The sequence below is a fragment of the Amblyraja radiata genome, chromosome 4 (assembly GCF_010909765.2).
Source record: "Amblyraja radiata isolate CabotCenter1 chromosome 4, sAmbRad1.1.pri, whole genome shotgun sequence".
Classification (NCBI taxonomy): domain Eukaryota; kingdom Metazoa; phylum Chordata; class Chondrichthyes; order Rajiformes; family Rajidae; genus Amblyraja; species Amblyraja radiata.
The window spans coordinates 43748482-43770570 of NC_045959.1; the positions used below are offsets into that span (position 1 = coordinate 43748482).

General features: G+C 42.4%; 1 protein-coding gene across 6 annotated transcripts in view; it reads right to left on the minus strand.

Annotated features, from left to right (window-relative positions):
• Nucleotides 1–22089, minus strand: part of hnf4g (hepatocyte nuclear factor 4 gamma) — a 142184-nt gene that overhangs the window by 41734 nt on the left and 78361 nt on the right. For 2 of the 6 annotated variants that reach the window (XM_033019270.1, XM_033019273.1), the window contains one exon: nt 12332–12503. In XM_033019270.1, coding sequence (XP_032875161.1) covers nt 12332–12503 — 172 coding nt within the window. Of the gene's footprint in view, nt 1–12331; nt 12504–14071; nt 14233–22089 lie in introns of those variants that run through there. The other 4 variants (XM_033019268.1, XM_033019267.1, XM_033019272.1 and 1 more) reach the window with 4 other exon arrangements.

Below are 22089 nucleotides of genomic sequence, written 5' to 3' on the forward strand. Positions count from 1 at the left end.
CATCCGGCACCACCCCCCCCCCCCCGCCCCCCCGCCCCCCCCGCCACTGTTTAATTTAGTTTAGTTTAGAGATCCAGCGCGGAAACAGGTCCTTCAGCCCACCGAGTCTGCGCCGGCCAGCGATTCCCGCACATTAACAATATACTAAACACACTATGGACAATTTACATATTTATACCAAGCCAATTAACCTACAATCCTGTACATCTTTGGAGTGTGGGAGGAAACCAGAGATCCCAGAGAAAACCCATGCAGGTGAGAATGAACAAACTCCATACAGACAAGCACCCATAGTCAGGATCAAACCCGGGTCCCTGGCGCTGTAAGGCAGCAACTCTATAACTGCGCCACCGTGCCGCCCTGATCTTCAGTTTTCACACAACTCCATATTTCTCTCGCCCCCATTAAAAATAATTTCTCCCCGCAACCCCCACTGACCTGACTTATGACAGACTACTTCCAATTCCCAAAGCCAATGTCCCTGACCCATCTGGCCATACTTTGGTTCTGATCCCTCACCCTTCAAATAATACCCAATCTCAAATCCTACCCTTTAAGTCCTATTGGTCCTTTTGTGCAAAGCAGCATCTACAGTTCCTTGTTTCTACACTTACAATATACAGTTATACCATTCAAGTTCTACCATCTTCACAAGTTACTTCCAAAAAACTGGTTCCGATTTCCCCTACCCCTCAAACAACAAACATTGCACCCTTCCATCCATCCAACAAGACTTCCTACATATCCCAAACATCAAATAACACCACTTCCTCTAACCTCATTCTTGACACAACATATGTTCCAACTCCCAATCTTTCAAATGTATAACCAGTTCTTTCTGTGGTAGACTGGAGCGGGCACACCACCTGGATGCAGTATGCCACCTTCACCCCTGCAGCCATTAGATTTTATAATTCGGACCGCTAGGCTGTAGGGGGATGCATTTTGCAATTTTTAATTTTTAACTGTTAATTATTGGTCTTTTTAAGTATTTATTGCTCTCAGGTAGTGTCCACATTGTATTCTATGTATTTTCTGTCTGCGTTCGTTTTGAATCTGTGGGTTTGTTGGTTGGGGGCATCTGGACATCTGAATTTCCCTGAGGGGATCAATAAAGTATTATTTATTTATTTATTTATTATTTATTAAATAAGGCCAGGTCCAATTGTTTGCCCTTGCAATGTGCCACTCCTCAAATAATACTGACCATTACTCCCCAAAACCCAAACCATGTCAGATCTGATTTCCTATCCTTCATAAAGAAGATTTAACTCTCTTACCCTTTCACCAGTGCCCGCTCCAGTCTACCACAGAAAGAACTGGTTATACATTGTTCAACATCCGCTCGCTGAATGAGGTCCATTTTCGAATTAGCATTAAACTTCCAACACACATTCGGATTTTTTAGAATGAGCACTAAACTTCCAACACTAACATTCGGATGACCTGTCTTGGGCCCAGCATGTAGATATAACATCAACAAGCTGCACTAGCTCCTCTACTTTCTTAGAAGTTTAAAGAGATTCAACATGTTGCTGAATACGCAAACAAACTTTTGTTGAAGGTATCCTAACTGTTTGAATCATGGCGTGGTATTGTATTTCAAATGCATAGGGACTCAAGAAGCTGCAGAGAGAGGTGGACTAAACCCAGTCAATCATAGGCATAGCCAGCATCAAAACCATCTACATGAGGCGCTGCCTCGAGAAGGCGGCATCTACCTTTACGGATCCCCACAATGCAGGCCAAGTCCCCTCCATGCTGCCACCATACAGCAGAGGTACAGAACCCTGATGCAGCATGCCACCAAGTTCAAGTACAGCCACCTTCATATTCCCCTGCATTTTCAGACTTCAGGCAAGAGGTACAGAAGTTTGAAAATGCACACCTCCAGATTCAGGGACATTTCTTCCCAGCTGTTTTCAGGTAACTAAACCATCCTATCAACAACTAGAGTGTGGCCCTGAGCTGCCATCTACCTCATTGGAAACCCTCAGACTATCTTGGATTGGACTTTACTGGACTTTCTCTTGCACTAAACGTTATTCCCTTTATCCTGTATCTCTACACTCTGGACGGCTCGATTGTAATCATGTACAGTCTTTCAGCTGACTGGAGAGCACGCAACAAAAAAAGCTGTACGTCGGTACATGTGACAATACACTAAACTATTACCTTCCAAGAACTGCCCGGTGTTTGAATGAACCCACCAAAACCTTGGTCCTACATCGGCGATGGAATTACTCTTGCAATATGTGGACTCAGTTTTCGGGGCTGGCGATGCCTTACCGGGGATCGCCGTCTGGAGCCCGGAGTGCTGGGCCTGCGGCACCGACATCCTGGAGCTGTGGTTCGCGGAGCTCCCAACGCATCGATGACAAACATCGTGGGGTCCTGCGACTCTGCCCGGCTCGGCCTGCGGACTCGGGAGCTGCGGACTCCGGTGGGAGGCGGCTGATTGGGAGGTCCGCCGGGCCGTTGAGGAGGATTTTCACCGTCGGGGTTCGGCGTCGGCGTTCCATCAGCCCGGCGAGAGGGCCTGAGCATCGGGCCGCCCGGGGTGGCGACTGCGGGTGCTCGGAAGGCCCCGACCACGGGTGAACATCTGGGAAGATCGGAGGGGAGGCTGGCTGGACTATGGTGCCTTCCTCACCTTGGTGCCATTGTGTTATGTTGTGTCGTGGACTTTCTGTGTTTGTGCTTTTTTTTTAAATTCTATTTTATTTTTAATTTGTTTTATTATTTATTATTTATTTATTTTTATGATACTGACTGTAAAGGGAAATTCATTTTGTTGTCTCTAATTGAGACAATGACAATAAATTTGAATACAATACAATACAATACAATACAATAATTGTGTTTTATACAATTTTTTTTTTTACATAGTCTTTATTATTTTTAACTGTTCTGTGCATTTGTGTGTGTTTGCATGTGTCTGGGTCTATGTGACTGTGCTGCAGCGGCACATCAGATTTTCATTGTGCCTTTGCCTCACCATGCTTGTGCATGTCAATAAACTCAGTTTAACTTCACACAGTGCTGCTTCTGAGTCACCCCCTTCAAGGTGTGCTGATTGACCTGGCTAAGCTGGCCATCCGCGAGACATGGCGCCAGGCGGTTGAGGGCTTTGCCCGAGCCAGATGCTTGCCCCTTTACTGGGGTTACGTCTGCGGCCCGGGTGGTGTTAGAGAGGGACATAGTTATTAGTAGTTATTATAGTAGTTATTTAGTATATTTGTAGGAATTGTAACAAAGTTGTTTGAAAATGTAGTGTCTAATTTGGTGATTTTGTACTATGGTGGTGGGTGTGTTACCACCGTTTTGTTCTGTATCGGGATCGTAATTAAATTAATTTTTTTGATACAAAAAAAAAGGTGTGCTGATCCGACCCCTGCCCCAATGAACCCACCATGGGTCTTCTGGTCCCATGTTCTTCAAAACAAAGTGAAATCAAGAAATTCATGTTTAACATCTCCCACCACTCAAACAGATTGTTCCCATTCCACACACTTCAAAAAATACTATTTTGAATCTTTATGCTTTTCAAGAAATGCCAATTCCAATTCACCAGTCGTCAAAGAAGACCGTGCTCATATGGCACCCCTTCAAAATGACAGCTTTGAATGCTGACCCATCAAAGAGTACCCGTCCCTACTTTTTACCTATCACTCGTAAGTTCAAAAGTTCATAACTTATAGGAGCATAATTAGGCCATTCAGTTTCAGTTTCAGTTTCAATTTCAGTTTAGTTTATTGTCACATGTACGTGAAAAACTTTTGTTGCATGCTAACCAGTTAGCAGAAAGACAATACATGATTACAATCATAGAAACATAGAAACATAGAAAGTAGGTGCAGGAATAGGCCATTCGGCCCTTCGAGCCTGCACCGCCATTCAATATGATCATGGCTGATCATCCACTCAGTATCCTGTACCTGCTTTCTCTCCATAACCCCTGATCCCTTTAGCCACAAGGGCCACATCTAACTCCCTCTTAAATATAGCCAATGAACTGGCCTCAACTACATTCTGTGGCAGAGAATTCCAGAGATTCACCACTCTCTGTGTAAAAAATGTTTTTCTCATCTCAGTCCTAAAAGATTTCCCCTTTATCCTTAAACTGTGACCCCTTGTTCTGGACTTTCCCAACATCGGGAACAATCTTCCTGCATCTAGCCTGTCCAACCCCTTAAGAATTTTGTAAGTTTCTATAAGATTCCCCCCGCAATCTTCTAAATTATAGCGAGTACAAGCCGAGTCTATCCAGTCTTTCTTCATATGAAAGTACTGACATTCCAGGAATCAGTCTGGTGAACCTTCTCTGTACTCCCTCTATGGCAAGAATGTCCTTCCTCAGATTAGGAGACCAAAACTGTACGCAATACTCCAGGTGTGGTCTCACCAAGACCCTGTACAACTGCAGTGGAACCTCCCTGCTCCTATACTAAAATCCTTTTGCTATGAATGCTAACATACCATTCGCTTTCTTCACTGCCTGCCATCGAGCCATTTGCAGTGTGTAGATACATGATAAGGGTATAACGTTTAGTGCAAGAGTATAACGTTTAGTGCAAGGTAAAGCCAGCAAGGTCCGATCAAGGATAGTTCGAGGGTCACCAAAGAGGTAATTCAGCACTGCTCTCTGCTCTTCAGTTGCCTGAATACAGCTGGGAAGAAAATGTCCCTGTCCCTGGAGTGCGTTTTCATACTTCTATACCTTTCTGGCCCATCGAGTCTACTTCGCCATTCAATCGTGGCTGATCTATCTCTCCCTCTCAACCCCATTCTCCTGCCTTCTTCCCATAACCCTGACACCCATGCTAATCAAGAATCTGTCAATCTCTGCCTTCAGAAATATCCATTGCCTTGGCCTCCACTGCCGTCTGTGGCAATGAAATCCACCGTGTTGTCTCCGTTCCTCACCATTTAAAACATTTTGATTCCAACAAGAATACCAATCCCAAATTTTCCTGTTCAAAAAAGTTCCAGTGCCGATCCCCACACCCCAAACACAATGCCGGGTCATAAGGCCATTCCAGCTACTCATCCTTCAATAACATCAATTCCTAGAACGAACCTTCCAAAAAATCCATTTTTGATCGCCTATATTCTTGAAACATTACTGGTCTCAACTACCCGATGTTTAAACAATGTTTCCTTTGAGACATCACTCTGCAAACAGTGAAGATAGCAGCTGCAGTTCATTCAAATAATATCAGTTCTGAATCACACCCTGCAAACCAAACAGTTACCTGTGCACCAACCGTTCAAACAGCGACTGTTCCCATTTCCTGCAATTCAAAGCAGTGCCTTTTGTGATGTTTTTGAATTTTAATTTGATTTTATGCTTTTTAATTATTAGTTTATTGAATTAGAAGTTAACTTTTCACAATATCAGAACGGAAGATGGGTGTAAACTGATGAAAAAGAATTGATAACTGTGGCTTCAATTTTAATTGAATGTCAGCATTATTTTGTCAACTAACAAGGCACCAATTCAAATAATACTGTTTCTGAATCCTCTCCCATTAAACAATGCCAGTCCCAATACAGCACGTGATTGCTCCAAACTCCACCCTTGAAACAATATCAGACAATCCCAACTCTTTCAAACAATTTTAATTCTGATTCCCTATCCTTCCCACAATGATAATACTGACCCGCACAATCTGCCAACAACAGTTTCTGATTGCTTACCCTTCAAACAATACTGTATCCTTTGCTTCAAACGATGCCTGTTAACAGTGGTCACACTTCAGACAATATTGAATAAAACCCAAGTCTTTCAAAACAAATGCTTGTATTGATCCATAGAACAGAGCCATCAGGTCTGGGGCCGTCTCTGCTCACAAAATAACCGTCCATGGCAAATTTCTGTTCTGCAAATATGCAACATCCGCTCACTTAAGGGGCTGTCCCACTTGGGCGACCTAATTGGCGAGTTTAGAAGAGTTTAGGAGAGTTTGAAAAAATAACATGTTGAAGACCTTCGACTATGTAGAAGACCTCCTTCGACCTCCTTCGACTATGTTGAAGACCAGTTTCAACTAGCTACGACTAACTTCAGGAAAATTGGACACCGAATAGTGGAGAGTGAAGACGACCTCCTTCGACCTCCCTTCGACTATGATGAAGACTATCCATGACTACCTTCGACTACCTTTGATTACCTTTGACTACTCTCGAATTACCAACGAATAACATGCCAACCTACTACGACCTACTATGACTAAACCTACGAGTAAAAAAAGTATCGATTTTGTCCATGGCGACTTTTTTTTACTCACGGGCAGTTTTAACATATTGAAAAAAACGCCGCGACCTAGCTGAGGCCTCGAGTACGTGGAGACCACTCTCAAGCATGAAGGAGAGTTACGAAGACCTCCTATGACCTCGTGTTGACCATGCTGCAAATATGAGTCGAGGGCAAACTCGCCAGAACGCACGGATTAGGTCGCTCAAGTGGGACAGGTCCTTTACGGTATGAGGTTTTCACCTTTCCAATGGGTACCAAACTGACAGCCTTCAAATAATATTAATTTGGATGACGCATTATTCAAAACGTACTGTATCTAGTTGCCCACCTTCATCCAATATTGGTCCCATCCCTTCAGCCATCAATTCCAATCACCCACACCTCAAACAATTGCCATACTAAAATATACCATCATTCAAACAATGCAAATTCTGAACCACAACCTTCGAACAGTGCAGTTCTCAAACCATCATCCATCAAACAATGTAGCTTCCAATATATAACAAGGAACTACAGATGCTGCATTACCAAAGTAAGACACAATATGTTGAAGTAACTCAGTGGGTCAGGCAGCATCTTTGGAGAACATGGATAGTGACGTATCTGATAGGTAGGAGTCTGAAAAAGGGTCCCAAAACGTCATCTATCTGTGTTTTTCAGAGATGCTGCAGATAGCTTCCCATCCCTCAGTCTTCATTTAATGCTAATATCCCAACATTCAAGAAAATTAAAATAATTTGAACAACAATGCGCCGCATGGAGTTGCTGCCTTACAGCACTTGCAGCACCAGAGACCCGGGTTCGATCCCGACTACGGGTGCAGTCTGTACAGATTTTGTACATTCTCCCTGTGACCTGCCTGGGTTTACTCCGAGATCTTCGGTTTCCTCCCACACGCAAAAGACGTACAGGTTTGTAGGTTAATTGGCTTGGTATAAGTGTAAATTGTCCCTAGTGCATGTAGAGTAGGGTTAATGTGCGGAGATCGCTGGTTGGTGCTGGTTCGGTGGGCTGAAGGGCCTGTTTCCATGCTGTATCTCTAAACTATACAAACTATACAAAACTAAACAATATTTCACCCTACAAGGGGTCCAGTTTCAACCCAACATCTCTCATAAATAATTGGATTGAAACTCCCAGACATCAGACAGTGTTGGTTGCAATCCACCCCACCTCCCTGCATGCACTGTTATATCCAATCCTCTTCCTCTCAATCAATGCTGGTGCTGACACCCAGACTCCAGCCCTCCAGCATCAGGGCTGGCCTTAGGAGGTGCGGGCCCCAATTGGGACCAATTTTGGTGAGTCCCAGATTCCCAGCCAACGTCTGTAGAATCATAGAAATATAAATAAAGTCTATTATAAACTTTATATCTCTATAGTAGAATGGAAAGTAATCAAAATGTGCACTTAAAAAGTGCACGCGAGTTAATGGACCAAACACATCTAAGCTACATTTCATTAGTGTCAGATAGATCCACTGCAGAAATGGGTGGAGAAACTGCAGATTGAGTTTAACCCAAACAAGTGTGTGGTGATACACTTTGGAAGATGGAATGCAAGAAGAGAGCATAGAGTTAATGGCAAGTCCCTTAACAGCATTGATGTGCAAATGGGTCATGGAGTCCAAGTTTATAGCCCACTGAAGGTGGCAACAAACGTAGATAGGGTGGTTAAGAAAGCTTATGGTATGCTTGCCTTCATTGCTATGGGCATTGAATATAAGAGTCAGGACATCACGATGCAACTCTATAGGACTTTGGTTAGGCAGCATTTGGAGCATTGCATCCAATTCTGGTAGTCTCATTGTTGGTACAATGTGGAGGCTTTTGAGAGGGTGCAGAGGATGTTTGCCAAAATACTGCCTGGATTAGAGGGTTTCAGTTACGGGGAGAAGTTGGATAGACTTGGATTGTTTTCTCTGGAGCATCAGTTTATTCTGGCACAAGTCCACCCAACATAAACGATGGGGAATTAAAACTGGTTCACCCTCTGTGACTGGACTCGATGGGGTGCCTAAATTTCCTGGGGAATAAATGATAACTGTTCAGAAAGTGTTGGTGCTTGACAGACTAATATCAACATGATAGACTTTCAACTATTTGGGGCTCATAATGTAGCAACATTTTCAAGCAACTCACAAAAACATTACCAAATGACAAATGGCACTAAGCCATATGAAGAGATATTACGCAGGTAACTAAAACCTTGGTCAAATACATCAGTTTTTAAAAGCATCTTAATGTAGGAAAAATAGGTAAAGTAGGAAAGTTTTATGAAGGAAAACAATATAAATTAGGACACCGGTAGTTGAAGGCATGTTACTAATGCTGGCATGATTAAACATAGGGATAATCAAGAAACAAGTACTTGAGAAGTGGCAATTACTATGAAGGAATTTTTGGATTGAGGAAGATGACAGAATTTAAAAAGAATGACTTGAAGACAAGAATGTGCATCTTAAAATCAAGGTATTTCATAACTGGAATTATTGTACGGTAGGTCAGAAAACAAAGTGAAGAAAGAATGGAACTTAGTAAAATTAGGATTTAGGCAAAAGTTTTAGGTGACCATAAGTGTATAGAAAATGGAAAAACAGAGGGCATTGAGGACAGAGGGGACAGAGGGGACAGAGGGGAGTTCATTGGAATGGTCAAGTCTACATGTAACAAAGTAATTGGTGAAGATTTATTGGAGATGTGGTGAAGCAGGAACATTTTTTTGAAATGTTACAGAAGTGGACATAGGTGGTCAAAGGTGGTCACAGTATTGGATGGATGCATGATTTAAAGCTCACTTCTAAATAAAATACTACAAGATTGAAAAACAGTCTGGCTCTACTTCAGACAGTTGAAAGGAGAAGGAGCAACACAGTTAATCGTAGGAACTAAAACCCAATCACTTTTATCATACAAATCTATTATTGGAGGAACATATTGCTTGATCAGCACAGGTTATATGTGTAACAAAGGCATGTGATGAAGAAATCAGTTATACCACTGTAAAATTTCCCATGACTGGGCATATATCTTCCAATTAGTGATTACACAATCAGCTAGATAAATATTTATTTGTGGTGTAAAATCACAAGCACTAAATAACAAACAAAATAGTCCACTTCTTAGAAAAAATCTTTTTGGACTAGCTGCTAGAGTTCTAGACTATTGATCTGGAGACAAATTCCTCCAGAGTTACTTGGGAAGTTAAAGTCAGGCGGTTAAATAAGTCTGGGTTTGAAAATAAGATAGCTGGCTTCAATACCACTAGAAAACTGTTGGATTTTCACAAAACCCTGTCTGGTTTACCCTAGTCATTCAGAAGAGGGTATCTCCCATCTTAACCCTGCCTGCTTTAAATGTGACTACAGACTGACCAATGCGACCAACTGCCTTCTTAGTTTTGGGGAAATTGGTAAGAACAGTGAAACCAGCTTTTCTGGTGAAGTCTACATCGCATGAAATAAATGCAAAGTATTCAACGCATCTTGGCATCGCTGGTGAGATCAGCGTTCACTGCCCACGTATAACTGCCTTGAGACCATGATCCCGTTCTTCCCCTGCACTATTCACTGGGGGGGTTTCTGGTTTTCTCACCAGAAGCAATGAAGGAATTATGAGATACATCCAGTTCAGCACAATTTGTGATCTGGAAGTGATGTGTTACCATACAACCATTGCTTTTGGTTTTCTCGACAGATCTAGTTTGGGAGGTAATGTGGATGAAACATATGTGAACCACTATACGCTGATGCCAGAAGGGAAGGATGTTTAAGGTGTTGTGTAGGAAAGTACTGCAGATGCTGGTTTAAATCAAAGGTGGACACATAATGCTGGAGTAACTCAGCGGGACAGACAGCATCTCTGGAGAGAAGGAATGGGTGACGTTTCGGGTCAAGACCTTTCTTCAAATTGTTGTCAGGGGAGTGGGCGGTACAGAGATAAAATGTAGTCGGAGACAGTAAGACTGGTGGGAGAACTGGGAAGGGGGAGGGGATGATAGAGAGGAGAAAAAAAGGGCTACTTGATGTTAGAGAAGTCAATGTTCATGCCGCTGGGGTGTAAGCTACCCAAGCGAAATATGAGGTGCTGTACCTCCAATTTGCGCTGGGCCTCACTCTGACAATGGAGGTGGCCCAGGACGGAAAGGCCAGATTGGGAATGAGAGGGGGAGTTGAAGTGCTGAGCAACCGGGAGATCAGGTTGGTTTAGGTGGACTGAGCGGAGGTGTTCAGCAAAAAGATCGGCTAGCCTGTGCTTGGTCTCACCGATATACAGGAGTCAACACCTGGAACAGCGTATACAGTAGATGAGCTTGGAGAAAGTGCAAGTGAACCTCTGCCTCACCTGAAAAGACTGTTGGGGTCCTTGAATGAAGTCGAGGGGGGAGGTAAAGTGACAGGTGTTGCATCTCCTGCGGTTGCAGGGGAAGTACCCGGGGAGGGGGTGGTTTGGGTGTGAAGGGATAGGTTGACCAGGGAGTTGTGGAGGGAACGGTCTCTGTGTGAGGACAAAGGGGACTCTGTCCTTGTTGCGAATGGGGGGAGGGGGAGCAGAGCTGTGGGATATCGAGGTGACCCTAGTGAGAGCCTCATCTATAATGGAAGGGAACCCCTGTTTCCTAAAGAATGGGGACATCTCCAATAACCTGGTATGGAAAACCTCATCCTGGGTGCAGATGCAGCATAGACAGAGGAATTGGGAATAGGGATTAGAGTCTTTACAGGAAGCAGGGTGGGAAGAAGTGTAGTCTAGATAGCTATGGGAGTTTAAGCATTATTTAATGGTTTGGTTGGTTGTCGATCAATGGGTTGCTTTGTCCAGGATCATATCTAGCTTCTTGAGTGTCTTTGTAACTGCACTCATTCAGACAAATGGATAATATTCCCTACTCCCTTCCAACACTTTCCCATCACCATGCATGAGAGAAGGCGGAAGAGATTTTGGGAGTTTGAGAGTTAGTAAATAAGTATCCTTGCGCCATATACCCTAACCTTGACTTTCCCTTGTGGCCACAATTTTCCATATGGCTGCACACTTCAGTGGTGACGACAAGGATTGTTTTGATGGAATATTAAATTAAAGTTACACTGCTGAATTTAAAGCAAAGTGGATAGACCCTTTCCTTTATTGCAAATGGCCTTGGATTTGTTTGGTGTGAATTTTACATGCCAAATCATCAGCCCCTGCTTAGATGTCTTTTTCATTGAAAGATATGGTATATAAACAGGCCCTTTGTCCCACCAAATCCACTCTGACCATTGATCACCCGTTCACTCAAAGTTTTATATATCCCACCAGGGGCTATCATAGCATTCAATGGTAACCCACGGGGTCACAGGGAGAATGTGCAAACTCCACATAGACAGCACCCGAGGTCAGGATCGAACCTGAGTCTCTGAAGCTGTGTGGCAGCAACTCTACCAGCTGCGTCACTGTGCTGTTATGTCCAAGCTTTGTTGCATTTAGGCATGGGCTGCTTTATTATCTGAGATGGATTTGTCGCCTTAATTCAGAGGAAAGTTTTTCAAAAAATTCATATCAGTGTGACCAGATGTGGAAAAGAGCAGACAGCTGATACACTGGCAGATCTGTCCATAGATAATCTTTCCTCCCCGACATCTTTATACCGTGACAACTTATCTGAACAAATTGCTGTCAATAAATTAATAATCATTCTGAAGATTCTTTCGCATCCTAGAAATAGTTTACTTCAATAATTTCTACACTCCCAGCACTCATCAAGTTTAAGAAGGAACTGCAGATGCTGGAAAATCGAAGGTAGACAAAAATGCTGGAGAAACTCAACGGGTGCAGCAGCATCTATGGAGCGAAGGAAATAGGCGACGTTTCGAGCCGAAACCCTTCTTCAGTCTGAAACAGGGTTTCGGCCCAAAATGCCGCCTATTTCTTTCGCTCCATAGATGCTGCCGCACCCACTGAGTTTCTCCGGCATTTGTCTACACTCATCAAGTTTACTTAAGAGCCAAGGCACAATAAGAAGGCTTGTCCGTATATTACTCTGGGCCACTTGGAAGTGACTGTATAGCATGAGCAGTAGAATGAAGCACTGTACCTGCATGAGTATACATGACTCTTCCTTATGCTTCTCCTGAAGAAACCCTTGCATCCATCGCAACTGGAGGCACCATAGTGTTTGCCTGTGGCTCGGTCCCCACAGATTGCACACAAACTGCTTATTCCACTCTCTGATGTGTTCATGGTGTTTGGCTCGGTTGTGGAAGTCTCTGGATGGAGAAGGAATGTACAATTATTCCAGCTATCCTTCGCAGGCAGTACACTTACAAAGCCACAAGCAAGCTTTACTAACAGACACCCGTCATCCTCTGTTGCCATTTCAATTAGTGTGTGCTGTTATTTTACACTACAAAGTAAGTTATCAAATGCCTTTATTATTCTGATGAGTATCTTTGTACTGTCAGAAGCAAAAGGATCTAAGGATTCCCAGGGACATTAATTTTGTTCTCAGTTATTCTTTGATCACATCGGCAATTATATATAATAAAGCACGCATCAAAATGTTTAAGAGTAATCTCTTTCGGAAATCGATGTGTTTAGATAAAATAAATTCAGTCTTAGGCCAGTTGCATTGGGATTTAGGGATGGAGGAATCAAAAGGATATTAAAACATAATTTATAATGTAATAAAAAGCCAAATAGAAGGCATGCGCTTTTCCTTTCAGCTCTAATCCTCAAAAGAGACAGCAGTAGAACTCTAAGCATGCTTTCAAATGCAAATTATTAAGATTGACATTGGCACTATTACAACATTATCCACCGTCTTCTAACAAGTAACCATAAATGATTTCTTAAATGACAAGTTCTGTACATTTGCCAACAAATAATGCATCTTAAGCAGTATAATATCACGGCACAAACAAAATCTGATGTACAGTAGCAGGATTACAATAACATCTGAATCACAATCAAAAATTTACAGGGATTATCTCCTTTGAAACAGGGAAAGGTCGACAGAGTGTATTCATTCTTAACTATAGGTTAGTCCATTCCAATCAGATATCAAAGCCAAGACCTATATTATTACAGCTGAGAAATGTATTTTGTGATGTGTGATTCTTTCTGAATATCAAGCAAAAGCATTACGTTTGCCTTTGCTACTATCGCCACTGACTGGTAATTTTATCTCTTACATTACACAAACCTATATATCACAAATGATCTGAAATCAATGTAAAAGTACATACACATACAAAGATAATCCTGTACCTAATTCGTAAAAGAATAACCAAAGGTTACTATTTTACGCTGGTTAGTGACGAGACTAGATAACCATTAGCTTATTAATTAGTTAACATGGTCACCAGCCTCTATTACATTTCACTTTTCATCAAGTCCAAAAATTAGGTTGTACGCAAGATTTAAGTTGTGGAAAAATACTCAGTTTCATTTTACAACAAATGAAAAACAGACCTGTTTGAACAATGGTTAATGAATTGAGAAAATGAATTGTTTAGTTCAGAAATACAGATTAACTATTTTTTTCTGCTGCTGTTGAAACATTTAGAACTGAGATAAATAGAGATGTTGAGCTGCTGACATACTGATTGGAAACTTGAAAATGGGTGGCACATTGTTTAAAAACATATCTAGATTCAGAACTTTGTCTTTTATGCTGTTATTCATCAAGAGTGAAATTTGGAATCTATATGACTTATAGAACTAGCCATAAAATGTCTTCAATTTTTTTATCATATAATTAACTTTGTTATTTATCGTGTATTGGTCTACTGATCTTCATAACTAAGTAATGTAATATTAATCAATTGAAACATACCTTGGGCATTGTACAGCAACTGAACGTTTTCAAATTCCAAGGCAGCATAAGATGGATCTAAAGCTTCACTATAATTTGCCATGTCCATATCCAAAAACGATTCAGACAGCCTCATAATGATTGAACATCGAGCTATGTCTTAACAGTCCCACTATACAACAGCACTGTTCACTTGATCGTCTTATGCATATTCAGAATTTGGAAATGCTGCCTACAATAAACTACGTAACCCGCTTGTATAACTTTATGCGATGGAATGGGAGGAGTCCTTGAATACACATATTCATTCTGCACAGTTGTGTTAACTGTGGCTTCTTGACCAAGAGGTTATGATGTTTGTGATTTTTTTTTAAATTAGTTGTCTATCATTCGATTCCGAAGGTAAGCAATAACTATTGACTTTCTAATTATATTGGAGACTCCGAGAGAGGACTTTGATCTAGAAAAAAATCATTAATATTGGAACGTAAATATGGCACAAAGGGAAGATATCTATAAGGGTCAAGTACACATGATTTTTTTCCTCCCCAGTTTTTACTGATAAATGTTGTGACTGGTCAACATAGCAACATAACTAACAATATCCATCTAAAAATGGAATCGGAAACTGAATGAGGCTAAATTTAATCCAGCCAAATTTCACTACTAAAGTATGTAAAAGACATTACACAAAAATTGATGCTTAAATTAGGAAACAAAATGAGGACAACAAATGTCTTCTCTGTACAATCAATCCAATGTCAACATCTCTTGCTGACCTTTCTGACGGTTTGATGAGCATCACTCAAATGGAAGAGTTTAAAATAACTATTTTTCTACAATATAATGAACTAGCACAAACGTAAACGTGTTATAAAGTCAGAAGACTTCCATCGAGAAATCATTCAGTTTAAAAGCATATGGTGTTTTGTTTAGTGGCAATGGCATCATCTCAAATCCTACTTCATAAATTAAAAAATAGCACATTGTTTCTTTTGCACTTACCTGTATAAATGTGAACAAGATGTATTTACATTCATCGGCCACAAGCAAGAACAATAAAATATGTGCATCAATTCTAGGATGGTAGGGGTTTCCTCATATGCCACACTTTACTGGTTTCTATATTAATGGTACAGTCTTAAAATGCAGTTAAATAGGTACAATGGCAGTAATGCCAGAAACTATACGCCTGCTGTTTCATTGTATGCTGAGTATCACAATGTTGCTCAGGCTCATGAACTTGGAAGGTAAACATAATTCCAACTGAAGGACTATAAAATACTTAGCTAAAGCACGCATTGAAGGCAGTGAAAAATGTTTTGTTCAGAAAACATTGATAACAGACACAATCTAAAATGCCTTATCAGATTATGCATTACACCATGAAATGGAACCAAGAAAGTTTCACATATCTTATCTCGTCAACAATTAAACCTGCACTTGTTCAACATTCTACGTTCTGCCTTATCCAATAATTTTAAAAGAAACTTATTCTGATAAAAATCTCATCTTATCTACAAGGTTAAATTCATTTTAAAAAAAATCCAAGAGAGTACCCCAGTTTATCAGGCTCAGATAAAATCTTCATATCTCCTTGAATCAAACATAAGTAATACTAAAATAGAAATCAATATGACATTGTTTTCTTCTCTATAAAACCAATGTGGATAAACATGGGCTATGTGGTCTCTTTATCTTTGTCATGAGAATTGTTACATTTTGAAACAAATCTGGTGAAAATTAGGGAATATATAAAAAATAGATTGTTAAAAGCTTTCTAGGTCAGTCAGGGAAAACCTTTACAAAGTTTTAAGAAGACGGTGAATTTCATTAGGAAAGGCAAAATGAGCATTGAACTGTTGGTCACACCTACAGTATATTTAACCAGGTTAAAGGAGTATCTGGAACGAGTGCAAAGGTCATTGGCAGTGTAGGCTGTAAGAGAAGAGACCAGACCATGAGGTTAAAGGCCAGAGAAGACACACAATTCACAGAATAAACACCACAAGCAATAAAGTGGGTCACCACACCATGAGAAAAGCAGCTGTGGCTGGAGAATCATAGGCACAGAAAGGAAACTGGCTGAAATGTGCTACCTCATCCACGAAGACCTCCAGAAAAAAGGCTTACATCTATCTATGCCATCAGCAGCCCGTCAAAGGTTAAAACAACGGATTACCAGCCAGCTCCAGTCAGATGCTTTGGTTGGCCTTTCGGCAATTAACACTTTATCTTCCTGCACAAAATTGGAAGGCATTTATCCAGTATTTTCTATCAATCTCTCCCATGCACATATATGTGCATCTGTACACACACACACACACACACACACACACACACACACACACACACACACACACACACACACACACACACACACACACACACACACACACACACACACACACACAAAACATCTAATTCAATGCTATAAGGCAGTAACTCTATCACTGCGCCACTGTGGTTGATTTTGTAAACCATCAGTCATTAACTCCTCAACTCTACCACAATTATGAGGTTGTGGGTGGCCACGATGGTGCAGCCATAGAGTTGCTGCCTTACAGCGCTTGCAGCGCCAGAGACCCGGGTTCGATACCGATTATGAGTGCTGCCTGTACAGAGTTTGTACGTTCTCCCCGTGACTGCGTGGGATTTCTCTGAGATCTTCGGTTTCCTCCCACACTCCAAAGACATACAGGTATGTAGGCTAATTGGCTTGATGTATGTGTAAATTGTCCCCAGTGTGTGTAGGACCAGTGATGCAGACTTGGTGGGTCGAAGGGCCTGTTTCTGCGCTGTATCTCTCTAAACTCTAAACGCTAAGTAAATCAGATGGTACGTTACGGCTGCTGCTCATGTGGTTGAATGCAGAAATAGAGAGACTTGACATTCAAATATATGAAAGATATGAAGTTGAAGTATGTACGTACTAAATATGCTTGTATAAATGAGGACATCAATTTTAATAGTTTTTAATGAATTTTAATTAAAACAATTAACATTCCATGAAACAATTTCTCTGACTCTGAAAATTTATTTTTTGAACTCTGCCGTCTCATTCCTTCAAGTTTTAATTGTGGATGGAATATACTTTTACTTTTACTTTACCTCATCTATTGCTTCTTTCTAATCTCATCTTCCTTTACCTATCACCACATATTTTTATGTCCATGGTTTGACATTGAATTAAATATCCTCCTTTTAAAGATACGGTACATTAATTTACAGTTCCTCGATTTAGATAGTTAAGGAGATACAAGTTGGTTGCAGTGCACTCTGACATCCCTGATTCCTAGCCAGAGGGCCTTTACTTTAGACTTTAGAGATACAGCGCAGATACAGGTCCTTTGGCCCACCGAGTCCGCTCCGACCAGCAATCACGCCATACACTAACACCATCCTACACACTAGGGACATTTTACAATCTACAGAAGCCAATTAACCAACAAACCTATACATCTTTGAAGTGTGGGAGACCCAGAGAAAACCCACGCGGTCACGGGGAGAATGTAGAAACTCTGTACAGACAGCACTCGTAGACTGGATCGAGCCCGGGTCTCTGGTGCCGTAAGGTATCAACTCTACCCCTACGCCACTGTGCCATGTCAGATTGAAATAATTTTCCAATTCATGCATGCTTTGATACTAAATCTTTTTGCAAGTATGTTGGAGGTGTAAATGCAACATCAAACATATTGGCAATATTCCTCAACAAAAAATGACATCAAATTTTCACCATCTATGATTATGCCACATATGCTTTTGGATAAGTTCCTTTGAAAAACAAAAAAAATAAAACACCCAAATCTCCTGACTAGAGTTTCCCTCTCCCGCCACTCTCTCACCACTGACGAAAAGCTTGCACAAGATGCACAGTTATTCAGTCTAGTTTCATTTTCAAACACAGTAGCATTACTATCAAACAAAGAGGCATGTGCCCCAGTGAATTGATTCCCAGGAATATAACAAACTTAAATCACATGCAGAAGTGCTTGATACCATTAAAACATTAAAAAAAACTCTCAGCATCAAATTTGAATTACAGGGACAATTATCAAGACACTTTTGTAGATTAGTGAAATTCAAAGATGGTTTTCATGTGTCAGAAGGCAATAAAAGACCCACAAGTGAATACATGTGACCCCTGTGTTATGGTTACAGAAATTCACCATTGCAGAATTCACAAATCACCCCCCAAATATTTGTGATACGGAATAAAATTAGCTTTTACAGAAGTTAGGAAAACAAATTAACATGCAATTTATTTTCCAATTTACATTTTTTGATGCATGTGCAGATGATGCTACTTCGTGTTGTAGAATCATAGTCAAAGTTATGGTGTTGAAACAGGCCCTTCGGCAAAACGTGCCCACACTGACCAATATGTTGTATCTACAATAGTCCCGCTTGATTGTATTCAGTCCATATCCCTCTGAACCTGTCCTATCCATGTACCTGCCTAAATGTTTCTTAAACGTTGCGATAGCACCTGCCTCAACAACCACCTCAAGCAGCTCGTTCCATACACCCACCACCCATTATGTAAAAAAAGTTACACCTTCATATTAAATCTTTTCCCCCTCACACCTGTCCTTGCGTTCTCAATTCACCTACTCTGGCCAAGAGACTCTGTGCATCCACCCGATCTATTTCTCTCATGATTTTGTACACCTCTGTAAGATCAGCTCTGTAAGAATTTTGTACACCTCTGTAAGGATTATGTGTAAGAAAGAACTGCAGATGCTGGTTTAAATTGAAGGTAGACACAAAATGCTGAAGTAACTCAGCGGGTGATGCAGCATCTCTGGAGAAAAGGAATGGGTGACATTTCAGGTCGAGACCCTTCTTCAGACTGATGTCAGGGGAGGGGGTGGGACAACTAGTGGGAGAACCGGGAAGGGGATGGAGAGGGAAAGGGCCATCTGAAGTTAGAGAAGTCAATGTTCATACCGCTGGGGTGTAAACTACCCAAGCGAAATATGAGGTGCTGTTCCTCCAATTTGCGCTGGGCCTCACTCTGACAATGGAGGAGGCCCAGGACAGAAAGATTGGTGTGGGAATGGGACGGTGAGTTGAAGTGCTGAGCCACTGGTAGATTTAAGAATTACACTGAGTGAACTACTGCACTTTTTGTATGTATTAGTGGATTCTGAGCGTTGGACAAGATGGAATTAGTTGAGTGAGTGAGTGCAGGCACACTTAAAATAAATACTCCACAAGTCAATTATTTTGTTCAATAAACCATTGTTACTTTAACTCACTTGCCATCCTCCAGAATCTTAGAGAGAGATACTCATCCATGATGTCAAAAGTGCTGGCTGATAAAATATGACATTCTGACGCTGAACATTAAACCAAATACCAAACACTGGGAGAGATTGTTCCTAATTCAGATAACATGCATATGTTAGAGATTCCATCAGATATTAAACTGTGGGTCAATTAAAGACATCCAGGCCACTGTATTTCCAGACAAGGAACCAGTCTGAAGAATGAGACAGTGACGGGAATAAAATACATATTTTACTTCGGAGTCACATGAGTGACTACTTGAAGAACCCGCTCAGCGCGCATGTGCGGCATTAACGCCAGCAGTGCAACAGCGGCTGCAACGGGACTTAGGCGCTCCTGCTACAGAATGAAACGGACCGTCAGGTGAGTACCCTGAGGTCGGGTTTCCATTACAGGGGAGCCTTTTCTGCTTGTGTTTTACAGGCAGAGAAAAAGGCTCTGGAACAAAACTGTTCCCCGTTCGAGGCAGGTGTTTTCCCGAATTCGGACGGGACGTCTCTCCACCCGCATGGGGGGAGAGAGAGCCGCCTGAGCCGCTGGAGCGGCTCTCGGAGCAGGTGCCTGCGAGACGCGCTGCTTGAGGGGCGCTCTCGCTTCTACAAGGCACAAAAGCTCTAGAAGAACCTGTCCCCCGCTCAACTCCAGCGGAGGAGCATTCCATTGCAGGGGGGGGCAGCAACAGGCGGTAGGAAGCCGAGCCCAGCCCGCTAGTATCTGAGCAGCGGGCTGGATGCATAGCCAGCCGAAGAGGCATCCGGCCGGTAGCTTCCGACTTATCGGAGCGGACGTCTCTCCACCCGCATGGGAGACAGCCGCTGGAGCGGCAGGCGGCAGGACCGCTCATAGAGCGCTCCACCATCCCCGACACCGAGCCAAGCCCAGTCCCGCTAAACGCCTGAAACAGCTCAACCCCCTCGGGTTTGTTTTCATTAAAAAAGTGTTTGTTAAAGATTAATCTTACGGGCAGAAAACCAACCGGCCGGTGTTTCCCGATTCGTCGGACGGGGACATGTCTCCACCTAAATGGAGGAGAGACAGCCACCTGAGCTGCATCCAACGGCTCTTGGAGCAGCTCCAGCGGGATGCGCAGAAAGAGCGCTCTCGCGGAGGGAGATCAGGCACCCCCTCCACAGTGTCTTGTGCACTGCCCTCTGCTTCCTCATTACTGGAGGCTAGCATTGGTGACCAGTGCTGGGCTGGTCTGGAACAGGGGCTGGCGGACGAGATCGGGAGTATGCAAGGGGTGCAGGAGCAGGAAGAGCTGCTTGGTGTGATGGACCGCTATGTAGCAACCCCACGTGCTGGAAGACTGCTGGAACCGAAACACGGCCAGCATAAATCATCTTTCGAATAAGCCCTTGCAGGAAGGTGCTTTCTGAGGCACTAGATCTTTACACAGCACCAGAGAACTGTGAGGCCTCAGAGTGCTGACTGTGAACAGCCAAATCTGGGGGCACGTGGGGTCACACATTCGTAACCATGAACTCAAGCTACAGCGGATCCTAAGGCTCCTGACGTTGGCCATCACAGCCTTTGCTCGTTCTGTGGACAGCACGGAGATGGATACCTGCCAGCAGGATGTACTGGCATTGATGTGCAACACTCAGTTTGAAACTTCCGGCGGGAAATCATAAGACCTGCCCTCAATCCCAAATTCGCTGGGTTATGCAAAGCCCCAGCTGCAGAGACGGACGCTCTGTTATTCGGGAAGGACCTCACCAAAAAGGTAAGGGACATGGAAGAGGCATCGAAAACTTTCAGCCTCATGAGGGCAGGCCCCGGGATGAGCAAACCAAAACCTACAATACCCAAGCGGCAGCACCCCACGGCATCCACCAGTCGACGTCCTCAATATGGGACTGGTGAAAGCTCGGGGACCGCATTTATCCCCAAATATCTTTTTTAGATCAGGGCCCAGAGCGGACCCCATGGAAAATGCGCCACCCCCCAACATCGCCAGCACGTCAGACAAGCAAAGCCTTCAAGAACATGAGAAAACAGAAGAAACCCCAATAACCATGGAGGTAGGTGGGTCTGGTTCCTGCCAGCATATAGAGTAAGGGTTCTTTACTAACAGGGGGGAGATTACACTTGTTCAAAGAAGCATGGGGTACTGTCATGAGTGACAACTATATACTCAACAGCATTAGTGGATATGAAATACAATTCATGTCAGAAAAATCGCCGCCAGTTCAACATTGGGCCCAAAGGGTATTTTCTCCCTCCGTCAAAGAGAAACGTGAGGGACAAGCTGAACTGGTGAGACTTATCACAAAGGGGGTCATCGAAAAAACCAAACATGAACCTTTGGGATTTGTATCGAATATATTCACTAAAACCAAAAAAGATGGTGGATGTCGCATCATCATTGATTTAACATCACTAAATAAGTTTGTTAAGTATATACATTTCAAAATGGAGACATTTGTTACTGCCAAACAACTGGTTTCCAAAGGATACTTCATGGCAAGCATTGATCTCAAAGATGCTTACTATCTAATACCCATACACAAGGATCATCACAGATACCTAAAATTTATCTGGATGGGACAGCTATGGCAGTACAAAGCATTGCCCAATGATCTAACTTCAGCCCCAAGATTATTCACCAAAATATTGAAACCAGCCATGGCAATACTAAGAAAACAAAAACATATTGTCATGGCATATCTGGATGATATTCTGATAGTAGGGGAAAACGATGGAATTGGCTGTGGCAGCAGTATCAGCTACAAATCAGCTCC